The sequence below is a fragment of the Nanorana parkeri genome, unplaced genomic scaffold (genome assembly GCF_000935625.1).
Source record: "Nanorana parkeri isolate BGI_ZX_2015 unplaced genomic scaffold, ASM93562v1 scaffold1321, whole genome shotgun sequence".
Classification (NCBI taxonomy): domain Eukaryota; kingdom Metazoa; phylum Chordata; class Amphibia; order Anura; family Dicroglossidae; genus Nanorana; species Nanorana parkeri.
The window spans coordinates 1-12968 of NW_017307589.1; the positions used below are offsets into that span (position 1 = coordinate 1).

The following is a 12968-nucleotide window of genomic DNA, read 5'->3' on the forward strand; positions in this document are numbered from 1 at the left end:
GTGCCTGGGGTTCGGCTTTAACTGAGTGAAATTTAATTGGCTAACACATAGTTGTCATTTTTTTTCTCCATTTTTGTTGTTGTTGTAGGTGAACACTGATGTTCTTCTGCATCTCTCTTTCATTATCAAAGCTTAACTTAACAAAATGAAAAGAAAAGGTGATTGGTTGCCACTGACAACTGCCACAGATATCACCTGCTCCCTCACCTCACTGAGTGTTTAGTTAGCAAGCAGTTATCTTTGTAAATTATGTTTTGTGTTCTGTGGGGTTGGAGTGGGTTCAATTCCGCTTCAATTCATTTACTCTAGCGCAGTGGCGTCACCGGGGTGACACCAAAATGACTGACAGTCATTTTGGTGTCACCCCCTCTGAAAAGTCGGGCACTCGGTCATGGACTGAGAGCCCGTCAGTTGCTCGGGAGATTAGGGGACCCGGCAGCATACCTCATCCCGCTGGGTGAACGTCCTCTCTCTGCCGGCATCCATCACCAAGATGGCTGCTGGCAGATAACAGCGGTACAGTACGTGACATCATCATGCGTGTGCGGGGTGTCACCCGGTACCTGCATCGGGTATCACCCCGCCTCAGGACGCCTCTGCTCTAGCGACAGAGTCCCTTTAACTTTTTTGTGTGTGCTGCATGGGAATGTTTTCATGTATACTGTAAGTAAGGGAAAGTTTTGTAAATGAAGGTATTTATTTCATGTACTTGCAGAGTTTTGTATGAACCGTCAGACTATACTTCTCCTCCGTGTCATTGCCGGCTTCTGCTTCCTGGGCATCGCCTGCAGTATGACGGCCTTCTTGCTTGATGTTTTTGGGCCCAAACACCCAGCTCTGAAAATCACACGTCGCTATGCCTTCGCTCACATTCTTACAGGTAAGATCATTCCATTTTAAATTGCAATAACAGTTTTTCACCCGTCCCTCTTGTACAGCAACTCTAGCCTTCCAGCTATGCTTTAACAAATAGAGTTCATCTACTTCCTAGTCCACTTCTGGCGCAAATTATGTAATCATGCCCAAGTGTTGCATCCTGGGAAGGTTACATCAGCAGAGCATTGCTAGGAAATCTCATCTATAATCTCACGAGATCTCAGGGAAAGCCATTTTCTCCCCTGAGATGATGTGCATGGTCACATGTCCTAGTCACATGTGCCAGAGTTCCAGGAAGTAAAGGGAGATCTAGTAACCTGCCCTTAGTAAACATGGCTACTGTCGGAAGACTAGGGAGGAAAGGAAAAATAAGGAATGCAAAGAATACAAAGCCGGCAATCTATCTAGACATGTGTGTTTTGTAGATTGTCATTACTAAACATTTGTAAAGGTGTGATTGTTATTTTAAAGATACGGGTAAAGCTCCTTTTTAAACTCAGAAGTTAAATTTTAAAAATACATTCAGGTACCTTAACTATTAACAAAAATGTATCTTATTTGTGTATCACTCAGCTGTAGATCCTCCAATCATCTCTGAATTGGTGCGGACACTGTCCTTCCTTCTGGAGGAGGGCTGCTTTTGTTCCCCATGGTCCCTGTGTATGTTGTAAAGTAGTCACCACTCCAAGCTCACTCCCGTGATGGCCTACAGTCTCGTGTTTAGTTTACTAATTTGTATTGAGATTGTAGTCCATCACAGGAGCGAGCTTGGAGCGGTGACTCCTTTTTTTTTTTTAAATCTTTTTATTCATTTTGCAAGTTTAATCATACAACATGACACCAACATGGTGCCTATACATCTACACTTATTTATACAATTGTGGCATAACACATGCCCATACCTACTTAAAACACCATAAACAATAGCTCCAATCAGTCGTCGTTGTCCCCCCCCCTTGGATTCCCCTCCGTGCACCCCCACCCCCCATCCACTCCCAACAAACTAGAAGTCTTACATTCAGGGAGCCCATAATCAAAATGTGTCAATTTCCCATCTCATGCTCCTGGGACTGTGATGAAAAACAGATTCGGGGCGAACGCTATACTCTCTCCCGCCCTTGCTGGGGTTTCACACCCGTGTAATATAGGATCCCTACAGGCAGCACCCTATCAGCTAGCTGTCCCTAGCGTAGGTGGTCACACCCCTAGCATAGTATTGGATTCAAGCCACCCTGAGGGCAGCCCCTGCAGGCATACGCCGCTTTGTATAACGGGGGGGAGGCGTTGACCAAAGCCTTCCATGCTCCCAGGGAAGGAGATTCCGCCTTCCTCCAGTTGAGGACTATATGTTTTCTGGCATAGAATAACAGATAGATCAGCAGAGTGCGCAATGCCACTGAAAGCACTATGTCGTCTATCAGGCCCAGTATACACACTCTGCTTGTATTTGGGATTGGGGTATTTAGGATGGTTGTCACCAGTTCAGTTACTCCCTGCCAATAGCTTTGAATCGCCGAGCAGCTCCATAGAACATTGGTGCGGTCTGCCGGTTCGTGTGGACACCGCCAGCACTTAGCAGTGGCCGATGCCCGCATCCTAGCTAGCCTGGCTGGTGTATAGTATGCCCTGTGGACTATTTTGTATTGTATCAACCTGTTTCTTGCGGATATCAGGGTGGTCATCGGGCTACCCCAGATCTCCTCCTCGTCCCCCTGGTTCCAGTCAGGGCAGTCTAGCCTCCAAGCCCTGTAACAGCTTTCCAAGGCCTCCTTCCCCTTGCATGGCAGTGTCTTGTAAATGGCAGTGTCTTGTAAATCCGATAAGGATTTATCTAGCCCCTCAGTGCGTAGCAAGGATTCCATCCTAGAGATGGAGAGGGTCAGCCTGCCCCCAGGGAACTGTACATGGAAGGCATGCCGTAACTGGAGGTACCTGGAAAAAGTGGCTATTTGTCAGTGAGTGAGTGGACCAGAGGTTCTCAAATGAGCGTAACTCTCCCCCGTGGACAACATCGCTTACAGTAAGGATCTTCTTAGAGGTCCACACCACAGGGTCTAGAATGGTCGAGAAGTGATTAAGGCGAGGGTTTCTCCACAATGGTGTGTGTGGAGAGAGGGATGTCCTAGGCTCCACTACCCGGCCCTCCATTGCATTCCAAGCCGTTATGACCGCTCTCATGGAGGGTGTCTGACAGTGCGGGGAGTGTCTGCCACTATATACCAGATGTCCCAGGGCTTCAAATGATCCCACCAAGGCAGCCTCCAGAGTGACCGCGGGGTTCCCTTCCCGCACCGTGAGCCATCTGTGAGCAACCGTTAGCTGACCTGCTAGGAAATAATAGTAGAAGTAGAAGTTAAGGGCCGCCAGCCCACCCTCCCCCCACGGTAGTTGAAGGATTGACTATTTAATCCTACGTGCCCTCACACTCCAGAGGAACTCTGACACTAAAGCATCAATGGTTCTAAAAATCCGTTTCGGTATCCACACCAGGGAGTTACGCTAAGTATATAGGAGCAGTGGCAGCAGTTTCATTTTAACCAGGTTAACACGGCCAATCAGAGTTAGTGGCAGATTTTTCCAGACTGAGAGCCGGTCCTTTAAACTGGGCTATCACTGGGGAGACATTAAGCGCCACAAAATCAGACACAGAGTTGGAGATAGTCAGACCCAAATACTTAATCCTGGCTGCCTATTGCAGCTGGGTAGTAGTAGATACTATCGAGGCGTGATCCAATGGGTCTAAGGTAAGGTACTGAGACTTTGACCAATTAACAGACAGCCCCGAGCAAGTAGCGAATCTCGGCAAAATACCAAGGGACTCTACTAGTGATTGTTGCATGTCAGCTAGAAACAAAAGCATATCATCGGCATGTAAAGCCACTTTTTCCTCCAGCCCGCCCACTCTAAGACCCCGGATCCCCGCGGACTGCCGGATGGCAGATGCAGTAGGTTCTATCGCCAAGGCAAACAGTCCGGGGGATAACAGGCATCCCTGCCGCGTGCCCCTAAGGATCGGAAAGCTTGGGGATAGGATTCCCCCCCATCTTAATGGCGGCTCTAGGCTGGCTATACAATACTGCGATCCACTTGTGGAAGACAGGGCCAAATCACAATTTCAACAGAACCGCTTGTAAATACCGCCAATCCACCGAATCGAAGGCCTTCTCAAGGTCCAGGGAGACGATAGCTCTGGCATCCGCGTTATCATGTATAATTTGGGTGTGCGTGTATAATCTTCTAAGATTAATGTCTGTAGACTTTTTGGGGAATAAATCCGGTTTGGTCCGGGGCGACAGCACTGGCAATAACCCTGGACAGTCTTGTGGCAAGAATTTTTGTAAGAATCTTAAGATCCATGTTAAGGAGCGAAATTGGTCTATAGGATGAGCATAAAAGCGGGTCTTTATTGGGTTTGGCCAGAAGAACTAGGTGCGCTTCATACATGGATTGGGGGAGGACCTCTGCATTCAAACATGCCTCGTATAAGCTCATTAGTCTGGGGACTATATCGTTAGTGTGCCGTTTATACCATTCCGCCGGAAACCCATCTGGGCCCGGGGATTGGTTGTTAGGGAAGGAACCTATAGCCCCCAAGACCTCGTGCTCCGTGAAGGCACACTCCATAAACTCTCGGTCAGGCTGGGTCAGCTGTGGTATGTCTACCGAGTCTAAAAGCGTGCCCAGGAGAGCGACGTCATACTCGGGCAGCTGTTTGTATAGATTCTCGTAGAAGGTGACAAACTCCTGGAGGATATCACCCGGATCAGTTTTCAATTAACCATCTGAGGTGCAGATACAGGGGATCACAGTCAGGGACCTTTGTTCTGCTACCAGCATTGCCAGAAATTTCCCATTTTTGTCAGGAGCGGTGACTACTTTACAACATACATAGGGACCATGGGGAACAAAAGTAGCCCCCCTCCAGAAGGAAGGAGAGTGTTAGCACCAATTTAGAGATGATTGGAGGATCTACGGCTGAATGATACACAAATAAGATACATTTTTGGTCATAGTTATGGTACTTGAATGTATTTTTAAGATTTAACGAGTGATTTTAGAGTCAATGCAGCCACTCAATAAAGAGTTTTTTGTACAAGTAATTCTGAATTGAGAAAGATGGTCGGATATCCAGTGAAACATCTTCAAGAAAAATACAGCAAGTCCGGTTGCCTTGACTTATTTTTTACAGATACTCAATAAAGAGGTTTTCCATAGAATGTCTTCAAAGTTTTCTAACAAAAATGTTAACAAAATCTCAGTGTTTTTGTGTGGGGTGGTTATATTGAATGGAGCATAGGACAAATGGTGTGACAGATATCAGCTGATCACCTCTTCTTTTCACTTCCTTTTCTATTAGAAAAATAACAGGGATAGTGTACTTAGTGATTGGCTGCTCAGTCATATAGCTCTATGAAAGTCCCGACTTGAAACTTTCAGGAGCAGCAGCAGCCAAAGTGACAGGTAAGGTAACAGAGGGTAATTATAAGTTGCTGGGGGGCCACCAAAGTGCTTTGTCCTGCCTGGCTACTTGAAAGGCTCATTCAGATGGGTGTAAACGTCCATACGGTGTGCACGCCCGTAAAGACCCAATCCCAGAAGGGACAGGAGCTCCGTGTAATTGTGAACAGCAGCCTGTTCTTCCCTATGGGAAATTGCACGCAATTATGAGCTGTCACATGCACACCCGAACCTGCACATTCATGCGGGTCCAGTTGTCCACACTTGGACGCACGCCGTCTGCACGCAGCATATGTCCCTTCTGGGATCAGGTCTTTTTATGGACATGTACACCTGTCTGAATGAGCCCTAAGGGAAAAGGGAGACTAAGCACTCAGAGGCTCAGTGCGTTCCAGCCCGATTGTGGCCGGAACGCACTGTATCGGATTACGGCCGACCCACTTTGTTTTGGGGCGGGACGGTGCATTGAACTCAAAGGCACCGCAGCCACGCCCCCTGGCCGCAATGCGATCTGCTGCACGGGAACGGGTGGCACATCAGTGCCTGCGTTCCAGTCTGGTGTAGTCAGAAAAAGTAGTTTTTCTGGTGTAGTCTTTTTCTGACTGCACTGGACTGGAACGCAGGCACTGATGTGCCGCAATTGGGCCTGAATGCGCTGAGGATGCTGTGAACTAGCCCTTAAGATTTTTCCCATTCAGCCCCGCATGCTGAACAAGAGAAATCTTTTGATTCGCCCATTAATGCTAAAGAACGTGGATGGAGAAATCTTCCCTGCCAGCTATTGTATTCTAACAGTCACTGCAGCTCATTGGCTAAAGGCAATATTTGACCAATAATTTTCCATCCGGCCAACAGTTTTTTTTCTAGCTCAGTTTTTCTCAACCTTTCTCACACTACCCTTTAAAATTATGCAAAATCTCAAAGCACCCTGGTCCAAAATTTAAAAAACTTAAATATAAAGCATGTCAAAAACGATGTGTCCCCTCGCAAATATAAAAATTTAAAAAATTATGTGTCCCCTCCAAAATCCATACCAGACCATATATATATATATATATATATATATCTGGTATGGATTTCAAGGGGGGATCTCATACAAAAATACTAAAAATGGGGTTCCCCACTTTACATGAGGAGCCCTCTGCTTTCACATTAGAAGCCTGCCTGCACCATGGAAAGAAATGATGCTATGCAAAAATTGCAAGGCACCCTGGTTGAGAAAGACTGTTCTAAAGATTGGCCGCAGCCACTGTTTGGTTGACAATTTTCCATCCAGCTCCTTTGACAAAAGTAAATCCAGGAGGTGCCAGAAAGGCCACCCAGGAATTTAATTTGGCTGACTGGAAATGGCCGAAGTCCGGTCTTTGTATGGCCAGCTATAACAGTCTTTGTGAATTGACAAGTCCTAGAAATGTAATGTAAAAAGTGCAGAGATGATGTTTTTCTTGTCTCTTTTTTCCTTTCACAGTTTTACAATGTGCTACAGTGATTGGCTTCTGCTACTGGGCCTCGGAACTTATACTCGCCCTTCAGCAGCAGCACAAGCAGTACCACGGCTCCCAAGTCTACGTCACTTTTGCCGTTAGTTTCTACCTGGTGGCTGGAGCCGGAGGAGCATCCATCTTGGCCACTGCGGCAAACCTGCTGCGCCACTACCCTACAGAAGAGGAAGAGCAGGCTCTGGAGCTGCTGTCGGAGATGGAAACTGACTCTTACCCTGCAGAGTATGATGTCATGAATCCTTTCCAGCCTCCACCAGCCTACACGCCCTAATGGGGCTCTAAGGAAGAGAGCCAGGATATTATCCATTAGTCTATCTCCATATATTCGGAGAGAGAGAGCACCTACTGCCTAAATCAGGAAGAGGACATTTCAGCCAAATTGCTGTAAATATGCAGACCGGCAGTTTGTTCATCTTCCCTCGCAGGCAGGTCATCAGCGCTGATTTCACATTTGGCTTCCCCTGCCCTCTGTTAGTTATATAATGTTCGTTTTTTGGGATCGTTCACAATTCCCATAATGCTTTCCTCATTTAGTATGGCTTTTCTCCCTTCCGCTTGTCCGGATACACCCTCTAGTCTATAAAAGGAAACTCGTAATTTTTTTTTATACCTTCTTCAGAAAAGCCAGGCCTGTTTCTGAAAGCGACAAGGTCATCCTGCAATTTGCTTACAATTGTAAGCTTTTTATTTCCAATCAAATCCTGAGACACATTTTTCCTAACGGATGCTTAGGGAAAAGGAAGAGACTAGGAATTGGGGCAAGGTAGGACAAAGGCTGTGAGAAGAGTTAAGCCGCCTCGCTCGGATGTTGACGGGTCCGACATCTTAAAGTAGCCCTATCGTCCATACAGAGTGCCGGCAGCCATTTTTGTTTTTTTATTTAAAACAATCATCCGTTTCCCTGTGAACCGATGGCATCTCTGTATCTTGTACCTCAGTGGTGTTCCTTGCAATTTGATATGCTGCATTTACTGAAGTATCAGTCCAGCCCCTAACATGGCTGCCTCCACAGGGTATGGCTGACAGGCATGCTGTTGATAAGGGAGAATGTATTTAGGCTGAGACAGGCCCGTTCGTCTGCCGTTCGTTTGGGTTGCAATATTTTGGTGTGATTGGTAAACAAATGTGTGTGTTTTGTTTTACGCCCTCACCTAATATATGGGTGATATTTATATACCTGTGGTGTATATATTCTTCTTTTTTTTTTTTTACGCCTTCCAAAATGTATATTTTCTTGTGGTTTTATGAGGCACAGTAGATGATAGACTGTAAGTGGTTACTTACCAGGCCGGCTCTTGGAAAGCATTATTTAACCATCCCGCATCCCAGTCCCAGATACTCATTATTTATAAAGTACAAAATGGAAAGGATTGTCCATTGCTTCCCCGTGACTAACATTTTATTGTTTCCGCAGAGGCATTATGTCACTTGCAAAACAGCGATATGCAGCCGTTCGAGCCTTCAACTGAGTTTAGTTATTGGCTCTCATCCGGAGGTAATTCCGATAGGGATAGGAGAAGAAGCGAATATTTTCTGTTAAGCTTGTTTGCACATCCTGATGTAGTTGTTCCTCATATGACGGGAAAGTGGCAGCCCTGTGGGATTGGATTAGTCAGATGTGTGCGTCAGTTTTGTGATTGGCTGATCAACAATAAATGTTCTCTCAGAAGCACACATGTGCTTGTTACCCTGACTGGGCTGTCCATGACTCCTGAAGTTATAATGAAAAGTCTGGGAGCTAACAACGGGCTGCTGATCATTGGCAGTAAGTGATTATCAACTAATTCAAATAAGTGCTCATGCACATTGTTATAAACATGCTTCATTCCTTTGCATTTATAAAATCAAGCCGTAGCCTAATGCACTTTCGATGCGACGGGTCCTTTTTTTAAAATTTTTGTTTGCATTGTAGTCTATAGAAAGTGACGTCCGTTCTCAGCCTGTTTAATCCGTTTGCATTACATTTTATAATCTGTTTTTCAGTCTGTTTTTAGATTTGTAATAACAAGTGGAAAATCATCTTGAAAAAAAAAAAGTTACAATAAAATCAAATGGAATGAATATTAAAGTTTCCTTTACAAATGATTCAAAGCCAATCACAATGGGAATGGAAGGCAGTCAAATCATCTGCATTTTTGTCTTGTTTTTATTTAGATTTTTGTTTTCGGAGCAGGGTGGTTGTTAATCATTCCAATGAAGAGAGGAATATTAAGCTGGCCATAGACGTTGAGGAACATTTCGGGGTGTATGCTCTGACTATGTCGCGATGTCCTATAGCCGGGGTGCCCCATAGGTCAATCGCGGTCTACCAATCGATCGCAAAGCGAATGCTGGTAAATCGCAATCGCAAGTTGGCTCAGTCAAGCAGGAGGAGGGCGGCGCTAGGATAAGCAGCATAGTAAAGCAGGAGGCGGATCTGTGTATCATCGTCATGGGAGGAGGCTGGAGTTGTACTGAGCCGGTGGGACTCGGCTTATCTCTGCAGCCTCGAGTGCTCTGTCAGCGTCAGGGGCTAAGTCTCCGGGGGTCCGCAGCAGCTCTAAAGAGGACCTGTCGAGAGAAAAAAAGCCAGCAATGCTGACACAGCTTGGACATTACAGGTAATAATCCCTCTGATAAGAGTACTAGGTCTGACTAAGGGTCCGTTCACACTAGTACAGTGCATTCATCGCACACTCCCATAGGATGAAAGCATTGTACCACGCAATGCACCCACCCTGTGTTCTGGTTCGGGAGGTGTGTTGCGGTGCCATTTGTTGGTAGATCTCATTGAGCTTGTCATTTGTAAAGTAGAAAAATGTAGGCACCCCTGTCCTCTTGGCTAGCTTCTGCCCTAAGCAGAGACCCCTTTTGTCATGCTACTGTTCATCTGTAGCCTGCAAAGGTGAGAGGGGCTAGAAGTGACGGGTCCCAGTGCCAGATTGGTCAGGGTTGTCCAAACTTGCTGATTGGTCAGCCAAGAATAGGATCACTGGAGAATGCCAGACATTAGATTGTTACCCAATCCAAACGTCAGTATTGGGAGACTGGCACCCAATGTCTATGGGCACCGCTAAAGAACAATACAGGGGATGCTGAGGTCATTATACTGTGATCATCTCCGTATGTTGCATATATACCCCATACCTGCACATTACAAGTTACATGTAAAATCGAATCACATACCACCGAAACCTTTTCTATTGATATGAATAACCAATACATAGACTTGTCCGGCCAAGAAAAGAGGGAAAACATGGCTTTAGTCTAGAGATATTTCAAGAAAACCAATTTCTTTTTTTTTTTTTTTTAAATGAAGCCTCACAGAGACTAAAACTTTAGTATCAACTTGTATTTCTAATTATTACTGAAAGAAGATCTCTGGGGTTATCACAAACGAACCCTTGCAGTGAGGCTGCCCCTGCATTGCAAGGGTTAAGTGCTCGTTTTGTCTAGGGGGCTCAAACAAAGCTGTGCTACTCATCTGATCCTCAGCCCCATAGCAGTCAGCGCTCACCTCTCTCAGATTTTGGAATGTGCCTCATTGTCCTCACGTGTAATGCAGGTTAAAGCAGAACGCTGGCCACAAATTTTATTAACCCTTGCAGTGAGGCAACCCTCCACTGCAAAGGTTAACTGCTCTTTTTTTTCCTAAGTTCAAAAGTTATACTCACCCGATCCATGAAACTGGACGGCTGTCACAACACTGCCTCTTGCTTCTCTCTTCCTACACTGCAGCGATGGTGTATCCCTCAGCATCTTAATTTTGTATACACTGTGTATAGAATGTGATGACTCGGGGGACCTTAGACTGCTGCAGCGGAGGGGGAGCGAGGTGGAAGGGACCGATCTAGGAGCTGGCTGGCTCTGAGGATCAAGTGAGCATTTAACCTAGACCAGGGGTAGGCAACCTCGGCTCTCCAGCTCTGCTGAAACTACAAATCCCATAAGGCATTGCAAGCCACAGGCATGACTCCCAGAGGCAGAAGCATGATGGGATTTGTAGTTTCAGCACAGCTGGAGAGCCAAGGTAGCCTACACCTGACCTAGGCAGAAACGAGCATTTAACCCTTGCAGTGCAGGGGTTGCCCCAAGGGTTAATAACATTAGTGCTCGAAGTTCTGCTTTAATGGACCTGCATAAAATGTGATGATGTCAAAGTCCAGAGGCGAAGAGGCTGCAGGGACCGGTCTAGCAGCCCGCAGAGAGCTGGTGGGATTGAGGATCAGGTGAGTAATACAGCTTTATTTGAGTCCCCTGGACAGAATGAGCACTTAGCCCAGTACAAAGGATAACCCCACTGCAAGGGGAAGTTTGTGATTTTCCCGGAGTCCTTCTTTAATCCATTACCTTTTACAGCAACCGTAAAGTTTTCTAAAAGGGATCCTCAATTTCTTCTATAATGGACAATATAAAACAAATTGTTTTTCTGACTGTTAAGCCCGTGTCTGGCTAAAATTCAAGCTTTTTATTAAATCATAGGAGCATTACAGTAAATGTACCTGTTGTCTACCCCGGGCTCATTTTGTTCACTTATCTGGTAGTAGAACTGTACAAAGCAGACAAGAGAGACTGAGAAGGAAGTGCCCATAACCATCAGTCAGCTTCCATTGTTAAACACGCTTGAAAAATGAAAACTGGACTATGACATGTTGCCATGTTGACTGTAGATCCTCAAAACATCTCTGAATTGGTGCTGACACTGTCCTTCCTTCTGGAGGGTGCCTACTTTTGTTCGCCATGATCCCTGTGTGTGTTGTAAAGTAGTCATCGCTCCAAGCTCCCCCCCATGATGGACTACAACCTCATGTTTAGTTTACTAATTTGTATTGAGGTTGTAGTCTATCCCAGGAGTGAGCTTGGAGCGGTGTCTACTTTACAACACACACACAGGGACCAGGGGAACAAAAGTAGCCCCCCTCCAGAAGGAAGGACAGTGTCAGCACCGATTCAGAGATGATTTGAGGATCTAGCATGTAGCATGAGAAAGCCAACATCACCACCATCCATTAGGCCCCATTCACACTGCGCGATTCGCAAATCGCGCGTTTGTCACGTGATTTGCATTTTGTGCGATATCACGCGATTTGTCGCGCGATATCGCGCAAATGCTTGCATTGAAAAGCATAGAATCGCGGCAAAATCCGCTCCAAAAAGGGTTCTGCTGTAGCGACCCGCGACAGCAGGACCCTTTGCCCCATTGCCATGCATTGGAGAGCGATATCGCGCGGTAAATAGCCGCAATATCGCGGGAATTACCGCGCGATAAATCGCTCAGTGTGAACGGGGCCTTACCTGTCTGCCTCCACCCCCCTCCCAAGCTGATGGGATTTGTAGTTTCAGCACAGCTGGAGGGCTGAATTTTTGCTACCCCTGCTATAGGTCCATGTGTGGAAATTGGGTGAAGAAGCTGGCCTGAAGGATGTAAACTTATCGGTGGGCCTCGGCGGTTGGTGAGAGTTTTGTAAGTATAGAGCTTTGGGGAGGGGGAGGAAGGAACTTCATGGGAAGATTTTGGCTGGACAGACCAAGTGCAATACAAGTACAATAGGAATGGCATTTAAATGTAATTGTATTGTACAATGATAGGAAAGGTTTTCTGTTCTATCCAATGTTACTTTCCTCTATAGTGATTAGATTTAGAGCTGTGCTTGTCTATGATGCATCTGACCACATCCAAAATGGTTCCCAGTTTTAAGTGGAAAATGTTTCTTTTGCCAACGTGTGATGAAATATTACAGACAGACGTCCAAAACACATCATGACCATTGAGTTATCAATCCATCAACATACATCACTAGGTAGGGTTCATTCAGTGATAACCCCCCAATAGTGCTGAGTTCACTGGCCATTAAAGGAAATCTATGAGGGTAGTGATTTCCACTGATCCTCATAGTTAGAGCCGACCTGTGACAATGAAACTGTCAGAGGTCGGCTCTATTGATCGGGAAATGAGCGAACACATACCACCGGTCCATTCACTTCCCAATCATCTCCTTGCAGAAAGTGGCGACTGTCAGTCAGTCAGTCATCACTCCCGCAGGAATTCCCCACATCCCCTCTCCAATCCTCCAGCACTTATTGGAGGAACGAACAGGGGAGAGGGCGGGCTCTGCCTCTACATAGGCAGAGCCCGCTGTCAATCAGCCAGTG

General features: G+C 46.1%; 1 protein-coding gene across 1 annotated transcript; it reads left to right on the forward strand.

Annotated features, from left to right (window-relative positions):
- Positions 1-692: 692 nt before the first annotated feature.
- Positions 693-7953, forward strand: TMEM127 (transmembrane protein 127; the record flags this gene model as incomplete). Its single annotated transcript, XM_018569322.1, has 2 exons — positions 693-880; positions 6803-7953. Coding segments are annotated over 2 exons (493 nt in total), but the record flags the coding sequence as incomplete, so codon positions are not given.
- Positions 7954-12968: the final 5015 nt, after the last annotated feature.